The sequence below is a fragment of the Carcharodon carcharias genome, chromosome 10 (assembly GCF_017639515.1).
Source record: "Carcharodon carcharias isolate sCarCar2 chromosome 10, sCarCar2.pri, whole genome shotgun sequence".
NCBI lineage: Eukaryota > Metazoa > Chordata > Chondrichthyes > Lamniformes > Lamnidae > Carcharodon > Carcharodon carcharias.
In genome coordinates, this window is record NC_054476.1 from 171513486 (window position 1) to 171528066 (window position 14581).

Genomic DNA, 14581 nt, shown 5'->3' on the forward strand with positions numbered 1-14581 from the left:
TTATTTTAACAGTGACCGACCTCCAGTTTTAGATTCTCCCACAAGAGGTGGGCAATACACTCTTTGCATCTCTGAACATGCCTGTTCTTTGAGCTGTGTTCATTTGACAAAAATTGGTTAAGCATCTTGCATTTAACAAAAAAATAAGGTCAGAAAATATGCAACATCGTTGAGGAACCTAGTGTGGCATCAACTTCTAGTTATTTAAATTAAATTGAATTGGCCCCCTCTCTGCTAATTCAAAACACTATGCCATGCCACATCATGAAATTATAAAGCCAGCAAGACCAAGCTGTTTCGAGCAAAGCTTTGCTGAAGGTTTTTTAAAATTTTGGGTAAGCCACTTGAAATTCTCCTTCTTTCAATTATGGATATTGACTTCATATTCTGTGTAGCATATTGAGTTGCATGCTGCTTTTTGGCACCACCCCCCCCCACCCCCCAGCCCCCCACACCACTGGTGCCATTGAGCACCTTCATAGTAACTAGCTAACTTCACTATTTTCACTTTGCCTTTTCTTCATTTACACTGTTATTGAAGGTTCATTGATACCTATAGAAAATTAATGTGGTCCGGGCTATTTGACTCGGCTTCATGATTTTGGCTTTGGAAAGAATAGAGGGTGTTACATGTTGTTTAGCAACATCACAAGGTTTTATAACCAAAAGCCATCCTATTTCCAACCATGCCTTCATTTCTATGGTTTTGGAATGTGTTCATACTACTCACTTCCGTACTTATTCTCCCACTCCCTGTTATTACCCCTTTGATCTGGCTTCCACCCCACATTTAGCACTGAAATCATCCTGGTAAAAGTTACTTATGGCATTCTGTATGACCGTCACCATGGTGCATTATCCCTCTTTGACTGCTTATGGTATTAGATATCAACCACATCATCTTCAACTTGTTTCTCTTCTGAAGTACAACATTCCTACTTATTACAGTGGAGCCAATACATCTCCTGTGATGGCTTCTCTTTCAGTGCCCTAAAATGGCCCTAAATCTATCAAAACATGTCTTGGTTCCTCTTATTTTTCAACTACAGGCTCTTGATTTTTTGCATAACATAGGGTGAACTTTCATCTGTGTGGTTTTCAGTTACTGTCTTGATTACAGTGCTTGTTATTGTGTCTAAATGTCATTCTTATCAAATTGTGGGTGTGTATAAACAACCTGAAGTTCAGTTTAGTTCCTAGTTCCATTCCAAGCTGCACTCAAAACCCACCTCCTTGGCTCCCCATCCCCAGTGCATCACATTCAAATTCCTCTTATGATCTCTCCACATTTCCACTTGTTTCCAACCTCATATATTCAGCGGGTCAGAGTTGCAGGAAGGGGAATGTTTCCACATCTTCAACCTTTACCATCGGTGGCAAAGCACTCAATGACCTCTCCTTCATTCTCTGGAATTATTTCCCTAAATTCCACTGCCTTTTTCCCTGTCAGAAGTTTCATTGTAAACTCTACCTGTTAAACCAAATAGTCAACCACCTCTCCTAATGCGCCCCCTCCCTGCTGCGCCCCCCCCCCCCACCCACCCCAGGGTTCGGGTCTATTATAAAGCTATGGTCCAAAACTTTGCTCCTGAGATTTTCAATGAAGTTCAGTATATGTATGAAGGTCAGTTACCTTGGTTTAAAGGTAAATTAACCATAATTTTCATGTCTTAAATTTATCAAAAAAGCTTGATCGTGATTGTGTTCCAGTTAAAAGAATTAGTCTTGTTCATTCAGCAAATAATAAAGTTCTGTATGATGTGTTTGCATGCAGGAAAGAAATTATTTGGAGAAGGTTACAGTGGACTGGAGTATGATTACAGGGGTCTCATCAAACTGTACAACTCTATTGGCAATTTTGAGAAAGTATTTGAATACCATAATATTCTGTCCAACTGGAACCGCCTGCGGGATCGACAGTTTGCCATCAGTGATGCCCTTGAGGATGTAAATGGCAGCACACAATCGACAGAGGAAGTGGTCAGATCGTTCCTTTTAGCTCAGCCTGCAATTGCACAAGGTTGCTGAGAATCAAACAGGATTAAATTGTCACATACAGTCTTTATTCCCGGGACTAGGAGGGAGAAGCAATACTGGGAAACAATCCAGTAACTACACTTCATACCATTAGGGTAATTACTTTCATTTAGGTGTTAAGCTCAGAGGTAAAGGTAATGGAAAAAAACTTCATGTAATAGATACAAGACTAGGAAAGAACTGACCGGAAACAGTCGCCGTGGCATGTCATTGTCTAATAAAGTTTGCAAATGCTGATGACATGGAGGATTTGTCTCGGCACCTAAATGCCATAAACATTGGTTAAAGTGAAGTTATTTTGCAGCTGCAGCCTTTTACTATTTTATTTTAATTATATTTCCAGCCATTTGCTGCTGACCACATAAATAACTTTTGAGTAGTAATCCAACCATTCCTTAATGCATAATCAAATCATTTCAAGATGTGGAAGTGAATTTCAAACATTCACGCCTTGCTGACTATTGGCTGAATTTTTTTCATCTTGAAAGATATAGCAGTTCCCTGTGAAGTATGCTAACAGGTGCCATTGCACTGCCTGCCTCCACAGAGTCACAGTTAGTCCTGATTATTTTGCTATGTCACCAATTGCAAAATGACATCCTTAAGGGCACTGTGATAGGTTTGCTGTACATTACAGTATGTCATTATATTCCTAGGTATCTATAGCATGAGTGGCCTTAGTGAGTTTGTTGAAGTGCACATTTTTTTAAACTGAAATATTAAAGGATATATCTAGAAGTTGGTTTGTGGTGCACAAGTTCAGTTGTCACTAACTGATGTTTTTAGGTACCATTTGTGTCATCCTTTTTTTTAATTCAACTTATATTCCTCTTTGGGAATAATGTTGCCATGTTCTGCATTAAGTGAATAATAAAGTTTTGATAACATTTGAGGATATGGAAATGAAAAAAAGGTCAACGGTGTTCATTTTATTGCACATTTAATTAAACAGTACTATTTTTGTACTTTCCTGAATTGCTTTAACAGCAATGGCTTAACACTATTACCATATTCAGCCACCGCTGTTCTAAAGCAAAATGACAAGCAGACACTCAAAGATACTTGAGCAGGAATCCATGTTATAGTGCCATGCTGAATTTATACAATGACATCACAATTTTGTGTTTCATTTTAGTAATTCCATTATTTGTGTACAGAGACTTTTAGTGTAATGACATACAGGCTGCAGCGCCCAACATTATGTGCGACCATCAAACCATTATTGCTTATGTTTGTAACAAACATTGTGATATTCTGTAACTGTACTACTATAAACATTATTGATCTGCTAAATATAGTGTTCATGCACAATTTCAGTCTTTGCTTCTTAGTTGATTGTTGAATTCATTTGTATTGTTAAATGCAGGTGCCTTTTCAATGAATGCTTCGATGTGTTTAATTATGTGCACGGAGGGGTGTAACTAGCTGGAAAAGGCTGCTTTACCTGCATTTTGTTTACGAAAATTTTGAATGCAAAATGTTCACAAACTATTTAAAGAGCCCAATTAAGAGGCAGGGTGGGGTGGTGGGAGAAGGGGGATGTAGGGGAATAAAACTGTCCATCATCAAACTGCTGTCATGAAAGCCGTACTGCCATAGACATGCTTGCATGAGTCATCAATACTTTTTAGTTGCTATGGTAGCATATAGTAGGAAGCTACCCGGAACAGTTACTCATGGTTTTGCCACAAGAGTAATATATTTTCAGAATGGTAAAGGACACTGTAGGATAAGGTAGTGTGGTCATAAAGTAGGAAACTAATGTTAATTAGCATCAGGTGCAAAATATTTTATATGCATATGGATATTCCAGGCCATTTTGACATACAACAACCAACTTTTCAGTTGATAATACCACCAAATGTATATACTCTATTGATTCATTTTTAGCTAAAATTTTCAAATTATCCAGTAATTTTCTTGAGCAACTGGAATAGAGCAGAAGTGGAGGTTTTGTTTGGTTTGTATAAAAGTACCCTTTTTCACTAACTAAAAACATTGTATAGGAAACTATATTTTACATTTGTAAAAATAGCATGAAATGGTTTGGTTTACAACAGATGCATATTGTTAGTAAACCAACATTTCTGCAATCTTTTCTATTTGTATCAACAGATTTTTTAAAAACTTCCCTTTTAGAATTTGTAGCACAATAACTGTACACTTAGATAGTCGCATTGATAATAGACCTCAAGTTGTGGCTAATAGCTCTTTTTTGATAAACTTCTGATGAGTTGGTACAACAGAGAATATCTGTTTGTTGTAACATTACATCTGCCGTGTGCTGTTGACTCTGCCTGGCATAGAAAGATATACTGCGCATCCCAGGTAACTTCTATATTTGATTCATATAACATTGTGCAGTAAATGTAAAGTGGAAGCGGAGACCAGAAATGTAAATTGAAGATGACTTTAATTACTTTCATCATCAAAAAAAGAGCAGGAGAGAGGAGGACCTGGAGACAGACAGCAGCACTTAAAATAGCTATCCAATCTATGGCTCCAGAGCAGACTGACCACATACTGTTTAAAAATATCAAAGTGTGACGTCACAGGAATACAGGTAGTTGATTGATTGGTGAATATTTTCCTCCTTTATTTTTCAAAACTTGTGTAATTTTAATAATTGTAAGGTTCTATCAGTAGTAAAGCTACTAGTAAAGCTTAATAGATTGGCTGGTAAGTATTTCCTATTTACTTAACCAGGAAATTTCAATTGGGGTAAGTAGAATATTTATTGAAATAATAAGAATATAAGCACAGGCAGGACTAGAGACAATAAAATTTAATCAGTAAAATAATTAAGTAAATGTTATGAACATGGCAGGGCAGGTGATTTGTGGCGACAGCAGAATGTGGAAGCTCATGGACTACTGTGTGATCCAAGGTAAACACATCTGCAGTAAGTGACTGGCTGGAGGGACTTAGGGTCAGAGTCATTGAACTGGAAGCTGAGCTGTAGGCACAGCAACACATCAGGGAAGGGGAAAGTTAGCTGGACACTTTGAGCCAGGAGGCAGCTGTGGGGATCGAGAAGGTAGAAGTGGAGGAGCCTCAGCCCTTGCAATTGTCCAACAGATTCAAGGTTCTTGAAGCCATGGGTGAAAGCAGGATATGCAGGGTTGATAGTGAACTGACCTTGGCACCATGGTACACAGTCATTCATGTGGGAGGGAGTTGGTAGGAATGTAGTGGTAGTAGGGGACAGTATAGTCAGGGGATAGACACAGTTCTCTGCAGCTGACCATGAACCAAGATGGCTGTATTGTCTTTCCTGTGCCAGGGTACAGGACATCCGCTCTGGATGGGACAGGAACTTGCAGTGGGAGGGGGAATAATCTAGTTGTTATGGTCTATGCAGATGGCAACAATATAGGTAGGACTAGGAAAGAGGTTCTGTTTAGAGAGCATGGGCAGCTAGGGGCTAAATTAAAAAGCAGAACCTGAAAGGTGACAATCTCTGAATTATTACCTAAGCCATGAGCAAACTGGCATAGCGTAAATAAGAGAGTTAAATGCGTGGCGCAAAGATTGGTGAGGGGGAAATGGGTTTTGATTAATGGGGCACTGGCACCAGTACTAGGCAAAGTGGAAGCTGTCCTGTGGGACAGTCATCACTTGTACAGTGCTGGGACCAATGTTCTAGTGAGTTGTATAACTAGGGTGGAAGAGAGAGCTTAAAACTAAAGTGGGAAGCGAGGGATCAGGTTAGGGAAGATTTAGTAAATTGAAGCGAGAGGTCAAGGCAAGACAGCAATAAAGGACTTGAAAATCTGAGTGTGGTAGTAAGGGACACAGCATGCAAACTTAAGAGTGTGCCAGCAGAATAAGACTAGCAGTTGTGAAAATAATGAAAAGACAGAATTAAAGGCACTCTTATCTGAATGCACACAGTATTTGTAACGAGGTGGAAGAAGTGACGAAACAAATGGAAGTAAACAGGTATGATCTAATTGCCATTATGGAGATGTGGCTGCAGGGTGATGGACTGGCAACTGAATGTTCAAGAGTAGTCGACATTTAGGAAGGAGAGGGAAAAGGTATTAGGGTAGCGCTGTTGTTAAAAAATGAGATCAGTATGTTAATGGGATTCTTGGATCAGAAGATCAAGATTATAGAATCAGTTTGGTTGAGCTAAGAATCGGCATGGGGTAGCGAACATTGGTAGTTGTTTATAGGCCACCAACCAGTAGTGGTAACGTAAGGCACAGTATAAATCAGGAAATTAGAGGCGCATGTGACGAGGATAATTTAGTGATCACAGGGAATTTCAATCTACATAGACTGGGTAAACCAAATTGGCACTCGTTTTGAATTCCTGGTATGTATACAAGATGGTTGTCTAGAACAATATGTTGAGGAATCAACTAGAGAACAGGCTGTTTTAGCTCTATATTGTGCAATGAGAACAGGCTAATAATCTCGTAAAGAAGCCTCTAGGGGAGTGACCATAATATTGTAGAACTTAACATTAAGTTTTATGTAGCTCTACCCAAAACTACAGTCTTAAATCTAAACAAATGAAACTACGAAGGTGCGAGGGGAAAAATTGGCTGTGGTACATTGGCCATTGGTTCTCTTCTGTCATACCTTTTTAATGTAATTTCCCAGTGTTTAAACAATTAATACACTGCTTGCAACAAATTTACATTTTCTTTGAGGCACAGAAATCCAACAGGAAAAGTGATCCATGGCAAACAGAAGTTAAAGATGGTGTTAAATCAAATGAAGAGGCTTATAAAGTTGCCAAAAAAGTAGTGAGTCTGAGGATTGGGAGCATTTTAGAATTCAGCAAAGGAGGACCAAGAAACTGAAAGAGAGAATAGAGTATTAAAATATACTAATGAGAAACATAAAAATGGGCTGTAAAAGCTTCTATTAGTATGTAACAAGGAAAAGATTTGCCTGTAGTGGATCCATATTTGTCTTGGCTAAGATTAGCAAAGACTAATATGGGCCCACTACAGGCAGAGACAGGAGAATTTATAGCAGAGAATGGGGAAGTGGCAGAGAAGCTAAACAAATACTTTGTGTTTGTCTTCACTGAGAAAGGTACAAAAAATCTCCCCGGAATACTCAAGAACCAAGGGACTCGTGAGAATAAACAACCAAGGGAAAATTAGTTTTAAAAAAAAGGTAGGGCTGGAGAAATTAATGGGACTGAAAGTTGATTAATCCCCGGACCTGGTAATACATCCAAGAGTGGTGAAAGAGGTGGTTGTGGAGATAATGGATGCTTATCTTCCAAAATTTCATAGATTGATTCCTGCAGATTTATAGATAGCAAGTGTAACCCCACTATATAAGAAAAGAGGGAGAGAGAAAACTGGGAACTACAGACCTGTTAACCTGACATTAGTAGTAGGGAAAATGTTAGAATCTATTCTAAAGGATGTAAGAACTCAACACTTAGAAAAGAATGGTAGGATTGGGCAGAGTCAACATGGATTTTTGAAAGGGAAGTCATGTTTGACAAACCTGTTGGAGTTTTTTGAGGCTGTAATAGCAGTGGATGTGTTTTATTTGGATTTTCAGAAGGCTTTCTATAAGGTCCCACACAGGTTAATGAACAAAATTAGAGCACATGGGATTGGCACATACTGGCATTGATTGAAAATTGGTTAGCAGACAGAAATCAGAGTTGGAATAAAAGGGTCATTCTCAGGTTGGCAGGCTGTAGCTAGTGGGGTACTGCAAGGATCGATGATTGGGTCCCGGCTCTTCACAGTCTATATCAATGATTTGGATGTGGGGACAAATGTAATATTTCCAAGTTTGCTGATGTAGCAAAACTAGGTAGGAAAATAAATTGTGAGGAGGCTTCAAGGGGATTTAGACAGGCTAAGTAGGCGGGCAACAACATGGCAGATCAAACTTAATGTGGAAGAATGTGAAGTTATCCACTTTAGTAGGAAAAACAAATGCAGTGGATTTCTTAAATGGAAAGAGATTGGAAAATATTGATGCCCAAAGGGACCTGGATGTCCTTGTTTATGAGTCACTGAAAGCTAACATGCAATTGCAGCAAGCAATTAGGGAGGCAAGTGGTATGTTGGCCTTTATTGCAAGAGGATTTGAGTACAGGAGTAAAAATGTTTTGCTGCAATTGTATAGAGTCTTGGTAAAACCCATGGAGTATACAGTTTTGGTTTCCTTACCCAAGAAAGGACATACTTGCCATTGAGGGAGTGTGATGAGGTTCACCAAACTGATTTCTGGGTTGGTGGGATTGGCCTACAAGGAGAGATTGAGAAGACTGGGCCTGTATTCTCTGCAGTTTAGATGAGGTGATCTCTTTGAAACATACAAAATTCTTACAGGGCTTGACAAAATAGATGCAGGAAGAATGTTCCCCCTGGTTTGGAAGGGGACTTAAGGGGTGGGGGGGGGGGGGGGGTCTAGACGTCTAGAATCGGGACGAGGTCACAGAATAAGAGGTAGGCTATTTAAGACTGAGATGAGGAATTCCATCACTCAAGAGGGTGGTGAATCTCTGGAAATCCATCACTGCGTATACTTAACCGAGGTCAATAGATGTCTAGATTTTAACGATATCAAGGAATATGGGGATAGTGCAGAAAAATGGTGTTGAAGCAGAAGATTGGCCATGATCTAGCTGAATGCTGGAGCAATTGTATAGCTGTGTTTCCTACATTACAACAGTGACCTCACTTAAGGTACTTCATTGGCCATTAAGTGCTTTGTGATCGTGAGCCCATGTGATCCCATGTTCCTATCCATTGGAATTATGATCCTCTCTCAGGGCCTGAGATGATCTTACTACACCATATGCCAAAGGTTTACACTAAATAGTGGTAATCACTGTGCTTTATCAAAAATGAGTACCTGAAAATATTTTGGTAATGTAAATCAGAGTCCCAGTCTCTCATGCTCACCTTTCTTGCTGCTGCCGATTAATTGGCCCAAGTGTCAATCATGGTTATAAGCACTGATATTCTATTTTCTTTGTGTTTGTGTGACCCAACAATAATTTTGTGTTTTGCAGTTTAGGAGAGTTTATGCAAGCAATTTATTGTAAGCCAATAATGCTGAATGATTAAACCTTATGCTGTTCAATCATATCTTCTGTGATAAGCCTATCTATTGTACACTTAGGAGTTTGGACCATTGGACTATTTTAGTATTAAAGGAGTCCAATGAGCAGGAATACTTTCAAATGATAATTGACAAATTATAGTAAGGTACATCACCTTGTAGTTTTTGCATTTTTCTTCCTGTCTTTTTATCAAAACTGTGATGAGGACATGTGGTTTGGCAGAATCATTGTACAAACTAGCTTAATTAGCGTTTAGCAGAACTCCAGACCAATCTCAAAGGGTTGACAGTGTATTTCTTAATTCAGCACTTGTACTCCTAGCCAATCAGCATTCACTGTTTAAACAAATATTGGGATGAATGAAAACGATGTTAATTAATCATTTGTAATTAATTATTCAAGAACAAATACTGCGCTTTGGTATCCCTCCAAGACCTGAGATCAAAACGTTGAGTCTTGAATAAGTAATCGCTGCATCACTGTAAAGTGCATTAAAAGCTGGCAATCTGAGGCATATGTATTGTCAGCGGTATTTCACATTGGTTATTTGAACTTTCAGATTTAATAGCATTTATGGCAGCAGACTGCCTTATTAAGTGTTCTTACATAATATTTAAAATTCACAACTGCCAACTTTGAAATAGATGATTGCAGGTATGGGGAATTGTGACCCAGTTACTTCTAAAACTTTTTTCCAACAAGATGTTTTAAAGCAACATACATTGGAGAGAATGTAAAACGTGGTGTAAGAATTGCTAGAGTTGGTTTAATAAGTTAGCTTTGCATTGATATGAGACCACCTCCTATAAGTGCCCAAACAGACAGGTTCTTGGCAGTGATTTTGTACTGAAGGCTATCATCTGGGAGGGGGAAGCCAATTTTCCTTAGCTATAGTTTATAAAAATAGGATATTCAACACTGTCAATGGTGGCTCAGGTTGTAGCACTCTCACTTATATAAGTGCAACTCTAGGATTTGAGCACAAAAATGAAGTCTGACACTGTTGTGCAGTACTGACTGAGTACTGTACTGTCATAGTTGCCATCATTTCGATGAAACATTGAAGCAAGGCCGCATCTGCCTTCTCAGGTGGATGTAAAAGATTCCATTGCACTATTTTGAGGAGCAGCAAGAGAGTTATCCCTATTACCCTGATCACCATTTAACCCTCAATCAACATCACAAAAACTGATTAATTGGTCATCAGCACATTGTTTGTGTAGCTGTGTTTCCTACATTACAATAGTGACAACGCTTATGGTGCTTCATTGGCTGTTAAGTGCATTGTGATCGTGAAAGATGGTATATAAATGCTTTTTACACATTGGCTAGAAAGTTTTCTTTAGGGATTAAAACTGACTGCATTTATCTAAAGCAAAAATATTTATCAGCCTGCATATGCAATGCTTTAAATTGAGATTATTTGAAAACAAAATTTTTAAATAGAAAAAATATTCATCCTTAAATCAAGGGTGTGAATCCTCTTTTCCTCCCCTCCGCTCACCTCCATTGCCCCATTGCCCCCCAAACATTTCAGAATACAGCCTGTTCTAAAATAGCACAAATTGAAACTTCTACCAGCTTGGATGAGGATCTGGAGAAGTTTTTTGATTAGCCTTCTTTTTGAAGGAAGATACCTCACTGAGTTATCTCTGAGCAGCACAGCTCAAGCATAATGGAGTGAGAAATCCAACCTATAAACTCAGTGCTTTATGATAATCATTACAAATAAATGTTGCACTTTAAGTGGAAGAGATCTTTTCTTTAATAAAGAACAGGGCTAGAGATGCAACTACTTCAAGGTGAATCACAAATAAATGAAAGGGAACCTGTTGAAATTAACAATTTAATTTGCCTAATCACAAAAGCATGTAGCAAATAACATCACTCTAATTCATAACTTCAAATTCGGAAGTCATCGCAACCATTGAGGTTTCTCTTGTGGAAATCTATAATGGATATCCTTCCTGAATGTAGAAGTCAAAGCACAGTGCACAATAGTCTCAATTCCAGTTTGCAGCATTTCACAGTTTAGCCTTCAATGTGTAAAATTCTAAAGTTTTAGTTCCAAATAACTATTTGAACATTGCAATGTTAACATTTCTGCTGTAGCCTTGAAGGTTCTGTACTAATTATTTCTCCTTCTGAGGGTGTTTGAGGCAAATTTCTCCCTTCACACTATTTTGATCAAATGACTATTGCATAAGATCTTGCAGTGGTGCAGCATCAGAGCGAACCCAGTTTAGCCATTTCAAGTATAGTTGCTGGGTAACAACTGGAAATGCTGTCTGACTCTGCTGCTCAAGCTAGGGGCTGTTGCTATAAATTGCTTTTTTTTTTGAAATGCAAAAATATTAGCTACTTCACTAAAAACTGGGGCTTTGTGCATTGCAGATTGTATCCTACTGTTTGTTTCGTAAGATTCAAGTTCAGGTGCCTACTAGTCTGAGAAAATTGAGTCAAACTTTCATAAAAACGAACACAACAACAATGGACAAATCTAAAGCATGTTTCTGTTTCCATTTTAAAGACAAAGGAAAAGTTCATTTTCGGGTAGTTTTTTTTTCAATTTTAACTTCTGCCTTCTAGGATATTTGCAATTTATTTCCTGTTTCTGGTCTCCAAACTCAGCAGGAAAAAAAACTGTTAGCAATGAGAACAAAGTTGTGTTTTCCTATATATAGCTTAATTCCTTCTGACAACTTAAAAGTTGCTGCAATCGTTATTAACTGGCAAGATGTTTAGCTGACAGTCTAACTCCAAATAATACAAACCACCATGTATTAAATTTTCCCAGTCGGATTGTGGTCAAACAGGGTAATTCAAGCACCAGTCAAGTGTGTTGTAATATGAAGCAAATCCTAGCTCAGAAATCTCCCACTTGTCACCCAGTGCTGGAAAAGATACAAATCAAGATTATTCCTCATTGTGTCATTCATTAGAATCAGCTGTGGCCCTCAGAAGCAAAACCATTTTGGTTTACCGTGGAGACTTGGAAGCAGATAGGAATTTTACTAAGGGTACACTGTAGCTATTAGTTGGAAATTACTATTTGTACAGTGCTCAGCAGAGCCCAGTTCTGCTGACTGAGTTCACTTCATCCCTTCAGCCATGTTCAGCACAGAGCAGAACACTGCTCCCTGATGACTGTTTTAATTTTGGGAGCCATTAAGCTACATCAACTATTTTCTAGTAACAATCAAAAAATGAAAAGCTTTTTTAATAAAGGCCCCAGATGTCTCTGTGGACAGTTTAGACACTCTTCGCCTGCTTACTGTCATTATGAAGCCATCTGTACTACCTTTTTTGCACCACTTTGTTACAGGCAGATTGGACCCAGCCTCTGAACTTACAACAAAACTTCAGTGTCAGTTCAAAGCAAAACTGTGACTGAGATTGCTGCAGTTGTAGTGTAAATCTAGTTTTAAAATATCCTTTTGCACCAATCTAGGGTTGCACTATATCCATTGTGAAGTAGCAGTCTATAACTAGGTACTTGAGGTGATCTTACTGGTCTGGAGTGTTCGGGAGTTGCTACTTTGCTCAGCTATGAATACCTAAAAAAACCATTTTGCACCAAAAAGTGAAAATAGGAGCATATCTTCACCCTAAATTATCTTCCAATATGGTTTTAATTATTAGGTTATTTAAATGGAAGATAGGGTGTTTGCATTGTCAAGAATTTGCTATTTCGATTAAACTGAAAGTACAATTGATTTCAACAGTTTGATCCTTGAGTATCAACTAACCCATAACTAAGGCTTTTAAAACCTTTAACAAAAATGGCAAATACCCTATGAATGTTTTAATTGAAAACACAGAAAATCCATTTATTTAAAAAAAACCTCCACAAATGTAATTTGTTGGTTGTCATAAGAAAACGATTCAAGACAGAGAAGAATAATTTTAATGACACCTTTTCTTCTGCCTTCCTATAACCCCTGCAAAAAGGGGAGGGAGGGGATCGTCCCAAAGGTCCAAATTGTAAACAGTACACAACCCACTTCCAGTGAGAACTTAGATGTTAATTATACTTAATTGTTACAGGATCCAGTTACCTTAACCAGGAAAATTTGCCTTTTGTAAATGTTGAATTAACAAATCATGTTCCTGAACAACCCAAATTGCCTTCAGTGCATTTACATTCAGTCCATTACTTTCCTTGGGTTTCCTTCTCATTTCGTATGAGGTACATAATATGAATCCAAAGACACCAGAACTAAAATGAAAACAAAAGTCTTTGAATTAACTGCTCTGGAAAAGTCATTTTTTTTAATTAAAAAAAAGCCTTTTTGCTCTTACCTCCACAGCCATACATAGAAGTCTTCCAGCAACAAGAAATGCAGTTACAAGCCATTGCATTGTAGAAGGCATCAGAAATGCTGCTGATAGGACTCGATTGTAGTAACCATACAGCCAAATAGGAAGAACGTGTAATCCAAAGATAGCAAATGCTCCTACAGGAGTCTTAAAACCTGTAGGCAGGATATTACACATTTAACGGTGACATCATTTCACCAAAATGCAAACAATATTTTGTAAATTGACTTTGAATTTGCATTCAAATATTTGACCTGACCTAAATTCAGAAGTCATTAAAGATCCAGTATAGTTTTTATTAAACAAATGTAATATTTTTGATCCAATAATTAGAATAAATGTTGATCTTCTGAAAAATTGGTAAAAGTCAATCCAGACCAATCAGCATTTATAAATCCTCATCTGGTAAAATGGGAGAGGAGGTAAAATAGTGAGGGAGGGAGGGAGAGAGAGGGATGCAGCTGGAAGCACATTAGATTAGACAAAGAATTTGAGTGAAAGTTTCCTGAAAATCAGAAATAGTGGTCTTGCACATATTGAATGTTTTGTCAGCATAATGCAACCTTTTGATTAGAATTATCAAAGGGGAATGCCATGCAAGTTCAACTTCTTGATTTGCTGACACGCAGATTTTTTTATTCTTTCATGGGATATGGGTATTGCTGGCAAGGCCAACATTTGTTGCCCATCCTTGATTGCCCTTGAACTGAGTAGGTTGCTAGGCCATTTCAGAGAGCGGTTAAGAGCCAAATACATTGCTTTGGTTCTGGAGTCGCATGTGGGCCTGATTGGGTAAGGACAACAGAGTTCCTTCCCTAAAGGAGGTTGATGAACCAGATGGGCTTTTACGACAATCGACAATGGTTTCATGGTCACTATTCAATGAAGTGAAACAGTGCAAATTAACTTTGGGTTAAACTCTGTATTTACCCACCTTGTGTTGTAATAGTACAAAATTATTTTGTAATAATCATAGCCTAATGGTTCTATTTTGTAGCATCAGTCATAATTTTACAGAATACTTTGATTTGCAGATGGTTATTGTATATTGTTGCAAATCTGATTTCATAATTCATATGTTTTAGAAAATAACAGGTTCAGGAATGTGTTAAATTTGGATAAATGGAAACATCTGATTGAGAAACTGAAAATCCCTGCAGTATGTGC

General features: G+C 38.0%; 2 protein-coding genes across 3 annotated transcripts in view; one reads left to right on the top strand and one right to left on the bottom strand.

Annotated features, from left to right (window-relative positions):
- appbp2 (amyloid beta precursor protein (cytoplasmic tail) binding protein 2) overlaps positions 1-3348 on the top strand; it is a 108663-nt gene extending 105315 nt beyond the window's left edge. For both annotated transcript variants that reach the window (XM_041197969.1, XM_041197970.1), the window contains one exon: positions 1775-3348. In XM_041197969.1, coding sequence (XP_041053903.1) covers positions 1775-2028 — 254 coding nt within the window. In that variant the 3' untranslated portion in view covers positions 2029-3348. The remainder of the gene's footprint in view (positions 1-1774) is intronic.
- A 7578-nt stretch (positions 3349-10926) lies between these two features.
- The window catches only part of si:ch1073-145m9.1, a 38708-nt gene continuing 35053 nt past the window's right edge, over positions 10927-14581 (bottom strand). Inside the window, exons 6-7 of the mRNA XM_041196826.1 lie at positions 13397-13569; positions 10927-13313 (exon numbers count right to left, since the gene is read on the bottom strand). Coding sequence (XP_041052760.1) covers positions 13248-13313; positions 13397-13569 — 239 coding nt within the window. The 3' untranslated portion in view covers positions 10927-13247. The remainder of the gene's footprint in view (positions 13314-13396; positions 13570-14581) is intronic.